A 19,937-nucleotide genomic window follows, 5' to 3' on the forward strand; every position below is an offset into this window, starting at 1 on the left:
CTCTCATTTTAAAGAAACTGTGGGCTGGTTATTGGTGTATGTGATATAAAATAAATATTAAATTTTTTTTTTAAGCGTTGTTTTGCCAGGACTCGAAAAACACGACGTGAGTGATGTTTATTTTCACTCCGGCGCGAGCGGTAAGGAGGCGGCGGACACACATTTGTCGCGGTGCAGACTGCGTCGCAACACCGGTAAACAGTTGAAGACGGTGTCCTGCCTCCTCTCCGGCCCAGCCTACTTCCTGGTGGATGAGACAGCGCCTCAGTGTTGTCGTAGTAAGTGAAGGGGCTGCTGAAGTGAAGGTGGAGGCGGCTGTTGATGGTCTGCAGTCGCGACACAGCAGTTAGTAAGCAAGCACACTTTCTTTTTTTGGTTTTTTTTTTCGCTCCTTTGAAGAGAAAATGGGAAGCACGGTGATGGAGTCCAGCAAGGAGAGCTCGAAGAAAAAGAAGAGGAGAAGTCTGCGGATTAACATGCCAGTGAGTCGGTGAAGTATCAACTAATTTGGCTTCTTACTGTGACTGTTCAAAAAAACTGGGCTCGTTGTTGACGTTTTTTGGGAGCAGGAGGGGGAACTTTTAGCCATTTTTTGTCGCCTGTACTTGCACGCGACTCAGGAGAGCGTGCATGACTGACAGCTGTCTCTGTATCACGACTTTTCAGTTCATCCGCCTCACAACAGCCAAAAAATATGTGACATTTGTTTTTTAAATCTACGTGAAGAGGACCTACAAACATTTGGTTGCTTGCAGCGTTTGAAATATAATTTGGACATTTTGCTTCTTTAAATATTTGAATCAGTATGTCCACAGTTACCCTTAAATGTGATGTCACTGTAGCAACTAACCTTAATATGAGCTAGGGCTGTGACTCATCAAATATTTTATTATTTAAATAATCTGCAGAATACTTTTATTATGTATTTTGGCTTAGGTGTTATTTGAAAAAGCAATATCAATGAAGGGACTGTTCATTATTTATCAGATAAGGGTTGTTATTTTTATTTTTAGCCTCTCCTAAGCTACAAATATTTTTCCTTGAGCCTCCAAGACTTTGACTATACATTTTTTGTTAGATTTTTAATACTTAACCTTTTTGATAGTTTAAAGGTGAAGCCATATTCAGGGGCACGTTTAATCTCAAAATAGTGTGTGCCATTTTGCTGCAGATTGAACGACATGTTTCCTTAAAGACAAAAACATTTTATTCTCTTCTGTTACGTCTTGTCGGGTATCTAGGTGTTGTTTTGTTTCTTTGTCATCTGGATGTGCATGCTTTTGTGAACTTTCAAAAAAGACATGCCTCGGGTTTGGATGGCTTTTTTCCTCGAAAAATTGTAAGTTAAAAAAACAAAACTAAATACAACCATTTATTTTTTTATGCCTCTCTTCTAAGCCAAGATTTAAAAAAATAAGTCTGTCCCTAATCCTTGAAAAATGATTTGACATACCCCCCCCCCCCCTTTTTGCACCACTCCCTCGCCCCTCATTAATCACAAACAGTCCCTAAAGGAAACATTTCAGAGGAACCAGCATGCTTCAAACCTGCAAGTCATGTTTCACTGGACGCCTTGATTTGCCTCTGTTCATCAGTCTGAGTAAATCAATATCTGGTCTTGTGCTTTTCTTTGTCTCTCATCAAAGATGTGTTACGTGAATGATATCAGTGCAGACTTTAAGCTTTATTGAGTCTTCTGTTATTCAAGGTTAAAACATCTGAGCACACTAAGATAACAACTAATTTGTTGTGTAGCGTAGATAACAGCCATGTTACTGTAGCTTACAGGCATGTGTGTTTTGGATGGCATCCATGAGATCCTCCCATTGCATGCTATACCCAACTTTGTTGTTGTTGGAAAATGACACAAAAATGCAGCTGGAGTTATTATCTGACTTTTCATGATGCATTAATGTGCAGCTCTATAGACAGCAGAAAAAATCATTTCCCCAGTAGGAAGTAAATTTGCAAATGTAACACTTTTTTGTGGTCAGTGTTCAAGCGCTGGATTTTCACCGCGTGAACCAACCTCAACTTGATGGATTCACTGATACAGTTACATAAAAGATATGAGAACAGGTTTCATGGTCACCTGATTATACAAGTAAACTTCTCCGTGCTGCAGTGAGATCTGTCTAAAGTGGAATGTAAACTCTGCCCTTGGTATGGGGAATGTGCTGTATTTATTGCAGATATTTCCGTGTTGCTGAAGCATGTCTTTCTTCTGTTTTGAAAGGCATGTTAAACGTTTTCAGATTCAATGCATTGATGAACAACAACAACAACAATGTCCAGTTTGTTGTCAAACCTGCTAAAGCAATGTCTAGCAGCTAGGAAGGTGTTAACCTGTTATGACTTGTCATTTTGTGTTTCTGCTGTGTTTCCTGGAAGTTATCCTTGACACTCAGGTCTCTTTTCTGTGCAGGACTTTGGTGCGTTTACTTCCCCGCAAGTGGAAACAAGTGGCTCAAGCAAAAGTCAAACGGTACAGAAATCATTTCGACGATCCCTTGTGTCATGATTTTTCAGTTACATGCCAGCTGTTTGTTTTCTCAAGCTTGCGTTTTTTTTCCAGCACGTTATTTATTTTGTCTCTTTGGCTCTTGTTTGTTTGGCTTTAAACACATTTAGACATTGATTAGGGAGAACAAAAATAATACTGAAGGCCATCGCTCCTATTCTGCCAACTCTCACTGGCTTACAGTAACATTACGCCCACAGTGCAGGCGTAGCAGGATCACATACAGGAAATTGATTTCTCTAAAAGAAAGCAGCCTCTTCCCTCTGTCTGCACTGACTGATTTGAATAGGAGTAATCCCTGATCATTATCCACCAGAGTGCATGTTTCATTTTCGCCTCTGTAACATTTGCGTAATAAAAACCTCCATTCTCCTGTGCCAATTTATATCCACACAATCTCCTGATAGTTGTTCACTTGCCTTAACAAGCTCTTGCACAATGACAGAGTGAGAGTTGTTGGCAAACAGAAAAGATGGGTGTGTGCTCTCGCTGCCTCAGATTTGTCACAGGATTGGTTTGCACAGAAATGTGTGCATGGAGGAGGGCCAGCCTTGAGCAAATACCAGTCTGAACTAAGAGGACCAGACAAAACAATTCCATCTTTTTTGATTTGATTTGTAATTGAGCCTCGAGTGTTGCATTGCAGTGTCTTGCTCTTCATATCATTGCGAATCATCCCTTTTGTTAATTATGCGGGCTTTCATCCGCCAGCAGTGTTATCAAAAACAATCCTGTTACATTTTACTTTTTTTGTTTTGTGTAAATACAACCTCCGAGCTGGAGCTGGTATTAGAGTGCTTCACTGTATCGGAGCCCACAAATGGTTAAAAGATCTGTTGTTGGCACATCCAGAGCAGACAGCAGTCAGTGGTGGGAGGAGGCGCTCTCTGTCTCAGGCTAGATTGGCTGCCGTCTCTCCTGTTTTGTTTTGGTATCTGCACAGCAAATAGAGAAGAATTTCAGTCTGTTTACGTGATATTGACCTTGCAAAGGCAGACTTTTTAACACAGAGTGTTCGAATGAAAAATGTGCTCACTATTGTTTAACTACGAGAAGTGCTGATTGTCTGACAGAAAGCCTGATGGTGCTGTTACTGAATTGTATCGCTAGGTGAGACCATTAAACCCGATGCCCTGTGCGTGCGTTGTATCTTAAAAGGAATATGAAGAAAGATTGGATTTGTGCAATATTTCAAAAAAATCATTTCAGTAGCTAAACATTGCAAACATTTGCTGATTTCATGCTTCTTAAATGTGATTATTTGATGCCTCAGTTTGTCATACAAGACATCCACTATGGGTTTTACGCAGGGTACATTTCATTATTTTTCTGATATTTTGCAGACAAAATGATTAATTGATAAATGGATAAATTAACAGGCAAATTATTAATTAGTGATGTAAATAATAATCTGCTCTATTTGATTGGGCCTACAGGGCACAGGCACAGTGGCTCAAAGTATCAGCACCCCCCTGCCTTCAACTGCAAAATGTCACTCAATTTTAATGGTGTAGACCAGGAAGAGACTCAGAATGACCACAAAGGCACAAAGGAACTACAGACACAAAACAATAACAAAGAGACACAAAATGACCACAAAGAGAAACGATACCACTAAACATGCAAAACAAAAACAACAAAAAGATGCAAAGCCAGCCCAAAGTCTGTGTGTTGTGCTCCTATGTAGAAGAAGTGATGGGGCATGTTTGCATGTCTGTGCCCAGAGGCTGATTGTCTCATAATCTGCCCATGGCCCTGATTGTGAATGCATGAATTGCAAAATTGTGAATATGATTTCCTCTTCAGCTCTAAGAAGTCATTTATAATGTCTAAAAACAGATATTTGTGCATGTAAGCTGAATCTAAAGCAGCAGCCAAGATTTTGAAGCATTCCACTTTCCATTTGTAGTGCAAGTAGTATTGACTAGTTATGTTTGAGCGGGCATTGGTTGCATGCAGCTGGAGCAAAAAAGACACAGCCGATGCATTGGCCAAAATGCATTTGTGCAAGTCAGCCTGTGCGCAGAGTGTCTGTTATTGTTGAATGTTTCTGTTGTTTGTACTTACAAATGATATTCCAGACATAAGACAACTTGCTTATTTGGTGCAGACTCCAGCAAAAATCACACCATCAATTTTTATTGTCATTATTTGCAGTGAAAATAAAATGCAAAAATTACCATTTTCACTAAATAGCAATTCATATTGCAATATCTGTCAAAACAATTGCAATATGTTTGTTTTTGCATATCATGCAGCCCTACTCAGAACCCATCAGCTATCATCTGTTGATGCAGCTTTTTATTAGCTTTTTTAAAAATAGATTTATTTATCTGAATTTATATGCAGATATCTTTTTCTAGACTTAGGTCAACAATGAAAGCTTCACGGAAGAGGAAGTCTTGGCGCGGACTAATAAATAATTAAATAAATAAATAAAATAAAACAAATGATTAAAAATGAAATCTGTTGTCTCCACAAGTTTGACGTCCTCAAAGCGACAGCTGATGGATTCCCATATTGACTTTTACGGCCGTGTATGCAGAAAAAATTAGATCGGTCTGCATAGAGTTTGGCTGGTTCGAATGAAATATTCTCCAGAATGCACATTGACTACAAACAAAAGTGAAAAATGTTGCGTCAAAGAGCTCTCCAGTTAAAATCAATGTTGTTGGTTTTTCATTAACTTTTATTGATCATGAAAGACCTTTATCTTTATTGCACTTTGCACACAATCCTCACACTGCTCTTTTATGAGGTACAATTAAGTGTTACAATGCGTCTGACTAAACAAAACACAATTGCACATGTGAAAAAAAGAAGAAGTAACCAAAATAGCAAGCCCCCACAAAAGTGCAATCAGCGGCTGTCATTTCACAATAAATCTCTCCTCTACAGAGTGTTTTTTTTCACAGCTCTGCCTCACACAACACTGCGGGTACACGCTGAACACAAACCACACGTCTAAAAGTGCAGGATAATAAAAACTGCCTCCTCATTGTCTCTCAGGGAGAGCGTCGCATCCGTTCAGCCAGCCCCATCAAAGGAGTGTCTGCAAGGAGCCCACCCAGCGCCACTCTGCCGCCATGTCCTCAGTCTGCTCCAGTGCAAGTGAGGACCAGCTCAGGTTCCCCCAAAACTATCTTCCCCTATCCTTCCTATCAAGACTCCCCACCCAAATCCCCCCGCCGCCTAAGCTTCAGTGGTATCTTCCGCTCCTCATCCAGCTCCTCACCTGCAAGCATCAAAATCTTCTCCAGAACAAGGAGAGGTGAGTTGGAAAAAACTAAAATCGCACTGACTGCCCTTTTAATGAATGAATGAATGAATGAATGAAAACCTTTATTGCCCGAAGGGGAATTTCTTTTGCACAAATGAGCATAAAGGCTGATAACAACAACATATAACATAAAAACATACAAGAAAATGTCACAAATAGCATCATCACTGGAAACCTGATAAGGACATAAAGTTAATTTAAGTAAGTATTAAGTTACAAAAGTGTAGTGCCAGACCTGCGATTACAGCTTGTTAAGCAGCTGAATGCTGTGTGTCACAAATTCATGACAAATACTCAAACTGCTTTAATGTTTAATGGTGTGTTGTGATAGATTTATTATTAATGTGAAATATAGTTTGCCATCTGGTAATAAAACAAACTAAAACTTATTTCGTGCAAAAGCAGGTCTAGTAAAAGAAGTAAGACACAATAGATAAAACAGTGTTATGTCAGAGATTATTTGGATTTCCTGCTCTATGAGCGAGGTAAAGCCACACACAGGAACCTGCGACTATCTGATTGAGTTCATGAGTTCAGATGCAGCCTATCACAGAGCTGACATAAAAACATGCTGTGCAGCATTTTCTCTGTCACACACATTGAACAAGATTGTACCAATAAGGAAGTAGTAGCCTAGATTTCCTCATGGTGTAAAAAAAAAAAAAAAGAAAAATCTACTGCTTTGTTTTGCAATTCTCTGCAAGCCGACATAGTCATGAGCCTCGTCAGACAGATGGGCGATCGCTCGAGTGCAGATAGATTTTCCTTCATTATCACTCATCCTATTATTGATGTCAACAATTGTCTCAGAAAAAGAAAAATGGCGAGCTTTGTTTCTTGTCAGAGTTAAAGAGGGGTTTGGTTGGGTACTTTTTTTTTTTTTAGCTCCGAGTGCATTTCAGAGCCATTTCGTGAGATTAAGTTACAGGTTTGGCATCCCACAGGTGGGAGCTCTGCCATGCATTCTCCATGTCAAAATAAAAACTCATTAATGAAATAATGGTAATACTGGACTAAGAGGTGGAAATAAGACCAGCTAGGCAGAACAAGGGCCTGTTTTATAAAGAACAGACCTAACGGGCAGATTTTCAGCTCTCATGTCTCCATGTATTTGTGCGGCTGATTATTACATAACAAAAAGCAGCCTGTTTCACATGGAAACGGCCCTGCTGGAAGCAGCATCAAACAGCACCAAGATGAGTCATATGTTTTTGGCTCGCACATATACTCATTCTTCTGTTTCCTCGCAAAGGGGTCAGTTTGGCAGCGGCTGGTGGAATAGCTCTGTTAGGGCCAGACCTCAAGAGTCAGCATGCTCCGTTTCCTCTGGAGATTGTTATTGATGGTAACCAGTAAAACACACCAAAACACACCGACGGCTATGGGCTTTTCATGCCAGCTGCTCAGGATTTTTACAGTGTGATGTGGTTGGAGATGTTATATCCTCTTGCTTTATTTCTCTGAGTAATGATGTGGTTTTTAATGGTCGGGGGCCAATGATAATATCAACAAAGTATGCTTATGAATCCATTGGTGTGGGGCTCCTGGTGGCTCATTGGATAGAGCGGGCGCCCCATGTACAGAGACTGTGTCCTCGCTGCGGCGGCTGTGGGATCGAATCCGGCCTCGGCCCTTTGCTGCATGTCATCCCCTCTCTCTCTCCCCCTTTCACACTTGTGCTGTCCCATCAATTAAAGGCAAAAAAAGCCCAAAAATATCTTTAAAAAATTAAAATAAATAAATAAATGCATTGTTGTACAGTAACAAAGTAATAATACTTTGTTACAGTACTTACTATTTTTGGGGGAGTTTCTGCACTTTACTTGAGTTTTTACTCCACTACATTTCGTCTAAGAATTTTAGTTACTACAAAATAGGGAAGGAAGGGAGCAAAGGAAAGATTTTGTCCTTTAAGTTGTTAAAAAAACAACTTGTTTTTCTTCTAGTGTAAAGTATTTATTTATTCTAGGTTTCTAGAACTAACACTGATTTAGGAAATAGTGCTTTTAGATTCGTTGCACTGTACATGCTGAACAAATTTCAGTGTACCTTGAAGCTTGACACTGTCAGTTAAAAAATATAGCGAAAATCCTGACTGATTTTAACTTGTTTGAATTGAAATTGAATTGAAAATTGAATTGTTGTATTGTTTTGCTTTATTATTATTGATTTTTAAAAATTATTTAATATTATTTTATGTACAACAATTAATATTGTACATTATATTGACGATATTGTTTCATGTCTTAATTATGTACCCAGTCTCTCTTGAAAATGATATGTGGTAAAAACAGCAGCATAAGAAAAGTTAAAAGCATCAACCACAATAAAACATAAAAGATATCCAGTAAACATGTGGGAATATTGAAATACCTACGCACAATGACCAGTACCAACTGATTCATTTACCCTTATACTTATGAGAGCTTTAAAATCAGGCAGAGAGACCAGTTCTCTTAGTTTCAATCAACGGGAGGCTTTTCCAAGTAAAAAAAGCTTTCTGTCCCAGCTCAGTCTGTGCACAAGAAGCATGAAACAAAACTAAACCTTAAGATGACTTTAGCTACAGTCAGATCAATTCTTAAGGTGTTGTATGTTACAAGTAAATCTCATTTTTCTGACCACCAATTTTTATACTTAACTACACTAAATATCATACACTTTAAGACTTGTACTCAAGTAATATTCTAATATTTGATTTTAACTTTTATGAGTACTTTTCTGTTTAGATATCTGTACTTTTACCAAAGTATGGCTTTAATGTATTTCATCCACCACTGTATAAATACAGCGACTGAGTGAGCTGCTGTTTTTAGTAGTGGGATGTTTTTGTAGTCACCCTTTTTTCGCCACAAGGGTGTGCTGAAGGTATACTGTTGATATAGTTCTCAAAGTCATGTCAGTTTTGTACAGCTACATTACTAGTAGTGGGGGTTTTTTTTTACCATTTTAGTAAGCATAAAGGTATTTTTTCAGACTTTAATGTGTTCCTGAACATCTTATTTTGTGTAATTCGCACAGTATTTATTAGCTGTTTTCTCAGGTGCACATATATCCATATTTGCAACAAATATGATCAGAATGTTTTCTCATTCCCGTCTGGTCTAAATATGTGTTTTCCCATCGCCTGGACATTGTCAGTCTCTCACTGCTGAAGGCAACTGTGGTGCTCTCATAACCTTATCTGGAAGTGACCAGACTCTCAGGAGCTCCGCATACAACCATGCAGTTTTTTTTCACCCCCTCTCTGTTGCTACTGTGTGCTGTATGTTATCAGTAAATAAAGGAACTGGGCAGTTTTGGCTGTACAGATTCACAAAACGCAGACCTTACAAGGACAGGGTGGTTTTATTTTGAGCGTGGACACTAAGCTAGAGGAGAGCTTGAGAAAATACACCAAAATCCTCTGAAACTTAGCAACCTTCAACACAAACTGAAATGATTTCGTTTAATCGGGATACTGAAAATATGATCACAGAGGATGTTTGAGGTGACTGATTGATGTTTCACCGCCTTTCTCGTATTAGCCATTGACCCACTGAGCAGAGTGGGACACTTGCATAACATGTTAATTGAGATCTGTACTGGACACGCTGTAGCGAATGTGAGCTGCAGATACTGAATGGGCCATCTGTCGCGGGTTGGGGAGGCTGGTTGGTATTGAATGGAGGCTTTCTGATCAGCTGACAAAACATGGGATGTCCCCCTGCTGTCATCTGACAGGGGCTGGCCTCAGCACTCTTAAAGGTCAGGCCCCCAAAAGTTACAGACAACCGAATGTACAAATGACAGAGCTGCTGGACTCCCAGCTCTAAAATAATTCTCTTTCTCGAAATTTTTATCTCAGAAAATGCTGAGTTTTGTTAAACGTATCTTACATTGTGTAAAGACAGAGTGAGACAGATGTGTCTGTGCTTACTTTCCTCTGTTGGAAGAAGCAGCACAGTGGAAAAGGGGGAGGCGGGAAGTTTTGCAGCCTGAGCCAATCGCTGGTGTATCCTTCACAGACAGGCCTCCTTTTACAGGCTGCTGACATGTGTGCTATATTAAAGAGACGCCACCCTCAGCTGCACCTGACAATTTACAGCACTGACACAGCTGAGAGGGGAAAAGGCGGTCCGGCCCAAGTTGTTCTTTGCATCACTTGCGTGAGGGACATTTTTCAGCTGAAGGTGTGTGGAAATTACATACTCTCTGTGACTTTTCCATCAAATCTATAAGCAGACACAGAGTGCACAGCTGGCTCCTGTGCTCAGGAGGATTTCTTTTTTGCCTGGATATGCAAGCTTAGTCCATATTGGTGACTTGCTGCGGTTGTCGTTTTCTGTTTGCAACTCACACTGCTGGCTACAAGGACAATGCTTTACTTCACGGAGTAGCCAAAATTAGTTTTTCCTCTGCAGAAGACTTTTCTATATATTCTTCATCCACCAGCTGAGGGTGACCAGTTTCCATCTCTCTCATAAAGACAGAAGAAACACCTTCAAAGACTTACTCTTCTCAAGATCATTGGACTTCAGCTGGACATACTTTTTAAATTCATTATTGTACAACTTTCTTCATGGACTGACTCTAACTTGGAACAGTTTCTGAGCTCCCCTATCGTGATGGTCAAATTCAGTTTTGAACCTACAACCCACTGTGTTTCATGAAGAGGTTTGGCAGCCTGAGGAGGAGCAAGAAACGGAAGGAGCAAGATGGGCTAGGAGGAAGGCATCAGTCCGAGTCGTCATGTCTATCTGGTAATATGGTGTGCAATTTCCGACAGCTTCCTCCAATACTCAGAGAATCTTGGATTTAGATATTTTATGTTCACAGTAAATGCAAGTTATTTGTTTTTATGGACTCTTTTAATTGTTTTTATTGCGATTGCTGTCATATATTACATCCCCTTCTAGCCCATTGAGTATGAACGCCGTGCACTGCCGTAAAAGAGCTTAATGCTCACGCAGTTTTCCCTTTATAAACATAGGTTTGATGATAAGAAATGCTTTCATCTAGTGGTGGCAGTAACATGCTAGTGCACGTTTTTAATGACATCACATTTCAAAATTTTCAAAATAATTTATTCTAAATTTCAGTAGTCCTGCATAAATGTTTTTCAGATTGAACAGTTAAATTATTCCCCTTGATGTCAAGGCCGTGTATGCATATCTGTGGGTAGTGCTGCTCGTTGTGGCCTTAGTTGCTCCATATAGTTTAGGTGCCGATTACGTGGTCTCCGGTCTCTGGTTTCACAAATGCATGCACCGACCAAAGTGGTAAAGCTATGTATGAGGGGCTGACCTGGGGCAAGAGGTCAGCTATCACTCTGCAAACCGCTAAATGCTGTACATACTGCATGATGCTTTTATGAATTGTGATTAATAATTCTGTCTTCTTACATTTAAATTTAAAAAAAATAATAGCAGCATTAATAAGCAAATTAATAAGCAGTGACAGAGATAAATGAAATTTGTTTTTAATTTGTGGTAATCCTCCTGTCATCGTGGGAAAGTAATTTTAGAGCCTCCCTGACTGATACAGTGTCAGTTCATTATTTCTGTCCCATATCCTGAGGGAGTCTCGTTGGAACGGCTGCTCTATTTAAAAAAAAAAAAAAAACTTTAAATTGACAGGAAGCATTTTAGTTTACGTAAGGACAGTCAGAACCTGCCAGGGCTCAGCACTATATCAATATTATACTGACGTCAGGATATGATACTAGATATCTTAGATTTTGGATATCGTAAGTGTTGCCTTTTCTTGGCTGCATTACAGTAAATTGATGTAATTTTCTTAGCTTAACAGATTGTTATAGCTGCTTAATTATTTGCCCATACCCACTAAGTATATATCCACATAACTGATTATTATTTATCAAAAATATCATTGTGTAAATATTTTGTGAAAGCACCAATAATCAACCCCACGTTGGAATCACGAGAGGCCCCACTATAAGATATCATGATACTCAAGTCACGATACAATGTAAGTGCCCTTTTTCTGGGTTTTTATGCCTTTTTTTAGTCATGATAGTGAGAGGGGCTGACATGCAGCAAAGGGCAGCAGATTGGAGTCGAATTTGCGGCCACTGCAGCAGGGACACATTCTTTGTACATGGGACGCCTGCTCTACCAGCTGAGCTACTGGACGACCCACTGCTGTTGATTTATTTCTTTTAGGAGGCTGCCAAAAGTTAAAAGTTAAATCTGTATTTGTAATATTAACAATTTATGTAATTAAAACCCATACTTGGCATCCGTGTATTGATATGATACTGCAAGGTAAAAATATTGCGATACGATGCTGTATCGATTTTTTTCTCTCACCTCTTCCCACAATATAGTTGCATAAATTGGTGCTGAGGTACCTTGTTGAAAATACTGTGATATTTGATTTTCTCCACATTGTCCAGCCCTAGAGTGGGGACTGTGTATACGTTCGTAATAACGCTTCAGGTTCTCATGAGCGTAAGCAGGCCACTATGAATGACAGAAAATGGATGCCAAACAAAGAGCACTCACCATGCAGACTTAAGACAGCTATCGTTAAGTGTTCGCTCACAGTGCTTGATGGAGACATGCTGTGTGGCGTTTAAGTGGCACTTTATCACAGACTTTACAGCTCCTGATTTAGAGCCAGCCTGACCTCGGTGGGGTAGATGAGAAGAGCATAGTACTGTCACACTGATGTACGTCCATATGTGGCTTTGACGTAGAAATCATTGTAAAGGCAGCGTACGATGTGGTGACACCTCACCCTAAACCACAAATCCTTTGATCCAGAGCGCCTAAATAATGCAACCGCAGCTATGTGGCTGCTGACATCTACATGAGATATTTCAGTAGCTGCCAGTAAAAGACGTCCGTGTGCTCCTCAGCAACATTTTGTATGTCAGTTCAGATTGTGACTGTTCATCTATAGTAATGTTTTGCCATGATGCAGTTTGCACATCTTTATGATAGTCAGCTCGGCATTGTTGAGCTGCTGGACAGTCCCTTGTTGCAAAGAGCCCATATCATAACAAATTAACGTAAAACCCGTGTTGCTAATTGGGGTCACTGACTGATATCAAGTGCTTCATTATCCACACACCAGTTCCAACCAGTGATTAATTGTGCTACAAGACTGGCCAGAGAACGCTGAAGCACGGCGTCCGTTGGGCTTATAGCAGCCGCGCTACTGCTCTGACGTCAACTATTGGCAATCAGGTTGCTCCCAAAGTCACTGTAGAACCACTCAACTGAAAACACCCTGTCGTCTCCTCAGGGGGCAGCCACTCTGAGAGGATCTGGTTTTATGGGTGTTATGTTAACACAGCTTGCAGTAAATTGTAACACAGTAACGACCAAGTGTGACTAGCCTCTGTTACCGTCAGAGCAGCCTCTTCCAGCCCACTTGCCAAAAAATGTCGGCATTGTACGTTTCTGCAAACCATATATGTGACATTTGTACGATTCTTACATATCAACGATTTTAAAGAGATGTAGTATGTACACAGCAGTGTTTTAGTGTTCTTTCAATATCATTTTAGCCACCTAACAAAGATGTTTTTTAGCAAGACTGCTGTTTTGGGGATACTGTCACAAAAAGCGGTTGTTTTTTACAGAGACATTGCTGCATTTCTGGCCTGGGATTGTTCCCCCCCAAAACTGTATTTTAAGCCAAAGCATTGATCTTTTATAACCAAATGATTTTTGCTTTTAAACCTAAGCAAACCATAACAAGTTTGTGTAACGTATCCATTTTGCAGAAATGCACAATGCAAACCATTTTTTTTTTTTGGCAAATCGTCACAATTACAACATTTTTGCTTGAAAAGCAATTAACAGTCAATCATTTATCAAAATAATTGCATAAAGTTCTTTGAGTCGACTACTTGTTTCATCTTTAATTTGAATCAGGATTCTCACAGTCATGAAAAACCTGGAAAGTCATGGAGTTTCACACAACACATTTCCAGGCCTAGAAAATGTATAGAATTAGTTAAAACAATTAAAAGATTTGAAAAAGTCGTGGAATTTTGTTGTGTGTAATGAAGCTGTTTCAGTAATATTCTGTGAATAATATATAACATAACAGCAGCTGTATCAGTAGCTGTCGATGTGACATTGCTACGTTTGTGATGTTGTATTTACCATCTCGTACGTTTCTTCATTTTCTCTTCGCGTTCCATCTCTCCCTTCATCTCTGCCAACTAGTTGAAATTAGGCTTGAATAGAGTTTGAATCTGATGTGTTTGAAAAACGCCAGTCAAGTGGAGCAAGAAAAAAAATTCCTTAACAAGTCATGGAAAAGCTTTGAAATTTTGTACATGGAAGTGTGTGGGAACCCTGTTAAATAATGCATGATGAAGTGATATGGAAATGGAAATTTACTCTGATAATCAGGCTATGTAGAGATTAACCTTCCCTGCTTGTGTCTCCCTGCATAGACGGAGCTGTGTCCAAAGCATGAGTGCATCTTATCAATATGTGCTGCCTTCTCAGGTGGCTTCACGATGCTGAGTCCTGCATAACTGATTTTTTTTTGTTTGTAAAGTTAGATGTACTGGACTACTTACAGTAAGGCATGCATTTCCTGTTTCCTGTGTGTTGTCTGGCTGCCTCCTATTAACCAGGCCGAGGAGAGGGCTCCTGGCCCCGCTGTTATCTCCTCCTGTGGAATGTGCCACAACAGCGTGGCTAAAATAAGAAGGCTACACTGCGGAAGCAGGGCACGCCAAAGAGGGCTGGTGCACGCCAACTAAATGTCAAGAGATAGTGTGGAGAGCACCCGGAAAGGCCAAAGAAAAATGTTAACTCGATACACAGTTCTTCATTTATGACAAATGATTTTTTATAATTCTCTTTTTGAAGATTATATTTAGATAAAAAAAAGTTTATCAGAGGGAAATTATCAAAAATCAATGTGCCATACTGATCACAATTTGAATACTTCTACGCTGGTTCATTTCGGAGTAAACAGTAGTTGTTTGAATTGAGATCCCAAATGCTTTATTTCTCAGTCATATGTCCATATTTCTTTAATAATGATCTCAGTTTGTCTCATATGACACGTTGAGTCAAGCGGGAGGTTTTACTGGAACTGACTGCATTTTCATGTCAGTGGTTTTATCCTCATGTGACATTTACATACTCCCGGCTTTACTATCACAGTGATACATGGCGTGATAAAAGTCAACTGGAAGTCTCATGGTGGAGGCCTTGTAATGTGAACCATTAGCTCCTCATCACCCATGTTACTCTTTGTCTGGCCTCAGAAATATGTCAGCGCGGTAGAGCCGGGGCAGCGCGAGTGTCACATGTCACCCTGTGTAAGACCGTGGTCCCTGATGTGAAAGAGCATGTGAAGGCTGTCATGTGACTGACACCTTCAACCTGACACTGCCGCAGGACGAGCTGCGTCACAGACAGCTGACTGCCACGCTGGAGTTTAATGCAGCTGCTTATGTTGTAATCGACCTAGTTATAGTGGAGGGACGCCAGGAACAGGGAAAAGGACAACCTGCATGATGTTTCTCTTCCAGTATTGATCCAGTATTGAATTTTATTGATTTTTGGAGCATTCTTTTAGATGAGTTGAGCTTTGGAGTGCCATCAAGGGATTTGTTTGATTATTAACACAGATTGATGCAGATGTCAACAGCTGTTACTTTGCTGTCATGTTAGTGAGGAATATAACACAGGTTTAATCATAGCCTTGAGTTAGTGCTTAAATATAATCAATTATGCTGTAAATACATTAAAAAAATTCAAATGGGATGACATTTACATTAAAATGTAAAGCAAAGGGTAGTGTAAAAATATATAAATACAACCACATAGTTCTGTTCTAAAACTCTTTTTATTAAATGAAAGGTGAATTAAAATAATTTAAATCATTTTTTAAATTAAAGTCTTGATAATTATGTTTACCATTTTGTTTTTAGGCTTATTTTAGCTTTTACAATTCGTTTTAGATTGGAGGGCACACTAGGAAATGGATTAACAAAAATGAAAAACTCTGCACATCCACACAGGTGTTTCGCCTCTGGCTAATTAAACCTCTACTCAGGTCTAATTAGCCAGAAGTGAAAACACCTGTGTTGGTTGATGTGACTGTTCCAAAATGTAAAAGCTTTTTTTATATTACCTTGTGAAACATGAGTAGAATAAGTATTTGACACATTTGTTTTTTACAGCATATGCATAATATGATATCAATGAATGTATGTATTAATTAAGAACTGGATGACAGGAAAAAAAAGTCACAATCCAGCCCGCACACAGTGTGACCATAGTGTGCTAAAGGTCTATGATCCTTCAAGAAAAGGAAGTTTAATTTTATTTTTTATTTTAATCATGGGTAAAACAATTTACTCCTTGCAGAGTAAGCGCACAGACACACGTGTTAAATATTTGCCTCCCATTCACTTCAATCCAGTGCAAGAAAGTGAGCGATTTAAACCCCTCAATAGGCAAATTTGCATCTTCCCATCACTTGGAGTTTAATTTTGACCAGCAAAGTCGGAGCCTCAATCAGTAGAAAAGAATAATGTACGGAGGAGACATTGTTTATTACTGAGTGTTACCAGCCAATATTGTTTAAATTTGGCCATGGAAAATACAAACTGCCCACATGAGACATGCTGCCTGGCTGGGAGACAGGCATAGAATGAAAGAAAATGGAAAATGTTCCAGTAAAATAATATTTTGCGACATTTATTAACAAGCCAGATTTCTGTATCATCATACCTGGCACTACTCAAATTCAGCATGAATATCATTTTAGCAGGCATGGTTGAACTATTGGTTGAGGCTGCAACTTTGGCCTAAGTTCACAAAGCTGATCTCCGCAATGTAAAGATGCAAATTTGTCTTGCCACCAGGAGCAAAGGTTTTATTTTCCCCTCTGCATGCATGAATGGAAGTGAATGGGAGCCAAATATTTACTGACGTTAGTTTTGCACATGTGTGACTGTGCCCCGAAGCCCCACAATAAATACTGACAGTAAAAATGTTAGTTACTTAGTGTTAAATGTTATTTAAGTTGATATAACTACTGGTGTGTAGCTGTCTTTCTAAAGGTGGTTTACGGAGAGCATCCCTGTCTGTCAGCGACCGGACTGAGACTTTATCTGCAGTATCTGTGTTGTTTCTCAGTACTCAGGACTCAGTCCCTGATGGATCAGATATGCATTCCTTCTCTGTTATAGCTTGTGACAGCAGTGATGGTATCTGCAGCAGTCACGATTGTAGCACCTCAGTCTTGCCAACTAAACCCATCAGTGATGTCAATCCGCACAGCGTTTCAGTGTCGCTGAAAACAAGGTATGGACTGACACTGGAAGGAACAGGAGATAAGTTGTTGGTATCTATTGTGAACTTTTTACCTCTCTGCAGCCTCTGGACTCTCCACACCGCCCGCCACCCCAACCCAGGCGGCCAGCCAACCCGTGTTCACACAGGAGGCCCAGCCGAGCGGGCCCAGCCCTGAACGCCTGGAGCCGGGCTCACGATCCCGCTCGACCTCTACGCCTCCAGACACAGGACAGCGCCTCAGCCTTCCCTCTGCCAAACCTCCGATCCCCTCCTCGAGCCCTGTGCCATCTTACTCTACCTCACAACAAGTGAGTCACACGGCAAACGTATTACTCATTCACTCACTATTTTAAGTAAGAAACTAAATGTCATCTGTTTGCCTCGGGACAGATCAGTCACCGCCTCTGAACTCTGAGCAATGAATTAAAAGGATAGTCCATATCTCTTGAAGTGGGTTTGTAGGAGATACTATTTTAAACCAAATGTATTATATAAAGTAGCTGTTGGTTAATATGTCCCCAGTTTGAAAAGCAGACAGGCGCACTGAGATGGAAGCTAAAAAATGTACTGCTGTGGATGGGAGTGGGGCAGCAAGAAAAATGGATTTTGGCCACCTGAAAAAAAAAAGAAAAGTTTTAGTGTATTTTATACTCCGAAAAATTTACCACTTTTCCTCGTCTTGAGACAGTATTTTCCAAGGGGAACTAAAAGCCATTGTAGCGCTTGCTTCAAAGCCAGTCTCCATTGAGAAAAATAGTAATTTAACATTGCTGAACACAGTAGCTGAAGTTCTTAACGCTGCCTTGATCAGTTTGTTAATGTGTATTATTTTGTGACTTTGGTGTTTAAAAGCGTGAGTTTGGATTCGCCAAAGACACACAATTACACAAACTAACTAATCGATCGAGGCAGCGGTGGGCCGGCAGCCTCTGTCTTCAGCGAGCTAAAAAGACAGTTTTTGTCAATGGAGTTTGGTGGCTTTGACAAGAGCATGTCTGACAGCAAGCTGAAACGGTGCAAAATATTCTTAATGTAGTGTAGCACTTAAACTGATATTGATTTTTATTTTTAGGAGGAACTTTTTTAGGTGGCTGAAACACATTTTGCTGCTGAACATGTCCGGGGACATACATATATAATTCACTGAGTATGGATAAGTCTACAAACAGCCCCACTTCAAACAATCTAAACTAAGGCAAAAACATTTAGGTATGACTTTACACACTAAATTTATACTGTTCTAACATTTCTGACTGGTGATTAGAGTTGTTCATGGAGCTGAGAAATTTCACATCACAGATACATATATAGTTGAAAGAACGTCTCCATAGCTTTAGGAGAAGGTGGTATGTGTTAACAAGCATTGGCTGAATTGTCCTGGGGCTCAGGAACAGCATATACGTGTGAATTCCTAGAATAGGTGAATTTTTTTTGGGGGGGTGGGGTGTTTCCTGGAAGAAAGAGGACAGGTATGCAGGTAAAATGCAGCATATTTGCCCTACTTCAGCATCAGTTATACTAGGTCATGTTTTCCAAAAGTACTTATGAATACAGTGCGGATCACAAGACATTGAAACTAATTACCATTGTTCCTCCAACACAGAAGACTGTCCATGAGTTATTTGCTGCTTCACTCAGCTTTAAAAAGGTTTACTGGTGAACAGAAAGCATGGATGACGCAAATCTCTTTAATTGAAGCCCTGGAGCATGCTGTGTGTCAACAGGGCTGTGTTTGCACTATTTGCTCTGAGAATATAAATATTGTCTCTTCATCAGAGCAATATCTCAAACGGCATCAGACATCACACTAAGCTGGCGCACAATTGACTGATTAAGTAGTTTGAGCTTTTGTCACGAGGGTTTCATTGTGGGTTTTATTTAGAAGTCACCACAGTCTGAGTCGTGATACCAGATTTCCCACAGCTAGTGTGCCCATTTAATGAATAATTATCTGAAAGTCTGCCTCGACCTGTCTGCCGTGAGTGATTGTGGATTCCAGCCAGAGCGGATAAATCAATATTTCATCACCAGCATTGTATACTGTTGATATTAACACCCAGGGACTCATGATTGTGGTGGAAGAGTGATGAGTCAGTGTCCGTCTGCCCCCTCGCCCCCCCTCCCCATCATTCATAAGGGAGGCTCACAAAATAATCTTCTGATGCTGTAGTTTACTTTTTGCTAAATCCAATTTCAAAAGCAATTAATTTAATGGATTTGTGTATGTCTGCGTCTCTGGAGTTTGTTGTAAAGTAGACTGCGTGTCCGCTGTGATGCAGCAGAGTAAGATTTATGGAAGTGCAGGAACAGGTTTTTGGCGAGAGAAGCGCTGTGTCACCATTGCAGGGCAACACTGGGGACTGTCTTAGCATCGCAGAGCAGGTATGCAGGCTTTCTCACACTGCTGCAGTGGCTTGTTGTGAATACACTTGCAAATTAGGGACCCAGGGAAATCATGTATCAACAAGCACACTTTTGAGCATGCAAATCTCTCACCATGACACAGCAGATTTCATTGTGGGAGCTCTCCTATGTTTTGTACAAGATGCAAATAGCTCAATTTGCATGCCATTTTCTCATGTTGTTGCTGAGGCTCCTCTGAATTGTTTTCGTGGAGCTCAGCCATGTTGCTCGTTTTGTCAGAAGAAATTAACTCTGAGGATGTGACAAGGCATCCCCAGCTTCTTGCTGCTAAGCAACGCAAGGGATTTCCTAATATGGTGAAGCACCCAGGTTGCTGTGCATGGAGGGGTGTGTCTTCGGCGCGCGAAGCTTCCTGCTTTTTTTTTCCTCCACGCTGTATGTGAGAGACTTTTCCTGCGGTGAGTGTTGTTTGGTAGATTACAGTTTA

At 40.1% G+C, this 19,937-nt stretch overlaps 1 protein-coding gene across 3 annotated transcripts in view; it reads left to right on the plus strand.

The window, feature by feature from the left end:
* The first annotated feature begins 234 nt into the window (after positions 1 to 234).
* prkag2b (protein kinase, AMP-activated, gamma 2 non-catalytic subunit b) overlaps positions 235 to 19,937 on the plus strand; it is a 33,155-nt gene continuing 13,452 nt past the window's right edge. The window contains exons 1-4 of one of the 3 annotated variants that reach the window (XR_015778162.1): positions 235 to 482; positions 2,426 to 2,485; positions 5,531 to 5,792; positions 17,168 to 17,394. Coding sequence is in view for 2 of the 3 variants with exons in the window: in XM_042497302.2 (XP_042353236.1) it covers positions 405 to 482; positions 2,426 to 2,485; positions 5,531 to 5,792; positions 17,168 to 17,394 (627 nt within the window). In the remaining variant the exon portion in view is untranslated. Of the gene's footprint in view, positions 483 to 2,425; positions 2,486 to 5,530; positions 5,793 to 9,868; positions 10,544 to 17,167; positions 17,395 to 19,937 lie in introns of those variants that run through there. The other 2 variants (XM_042497302.2, XM_042497304.2) reach the window with 2 other exon arrangements.

The sequence above is a fragment of the Plectropomus leopardus genome, chromosome 12, assembly GCF_026936395.1.
Source record: "Plectropomus leopardus strain MGB_pleo_1.0 chromosome 12, ASM2693639v1, whole genome shotgun sequence".
NCBI classification, from domain to species: Eukaryota; Metazoa; Chordata; class Actinopteri; order Perciformes; family Serranidae; genus Plectropomus; species Plectropomus leopardus.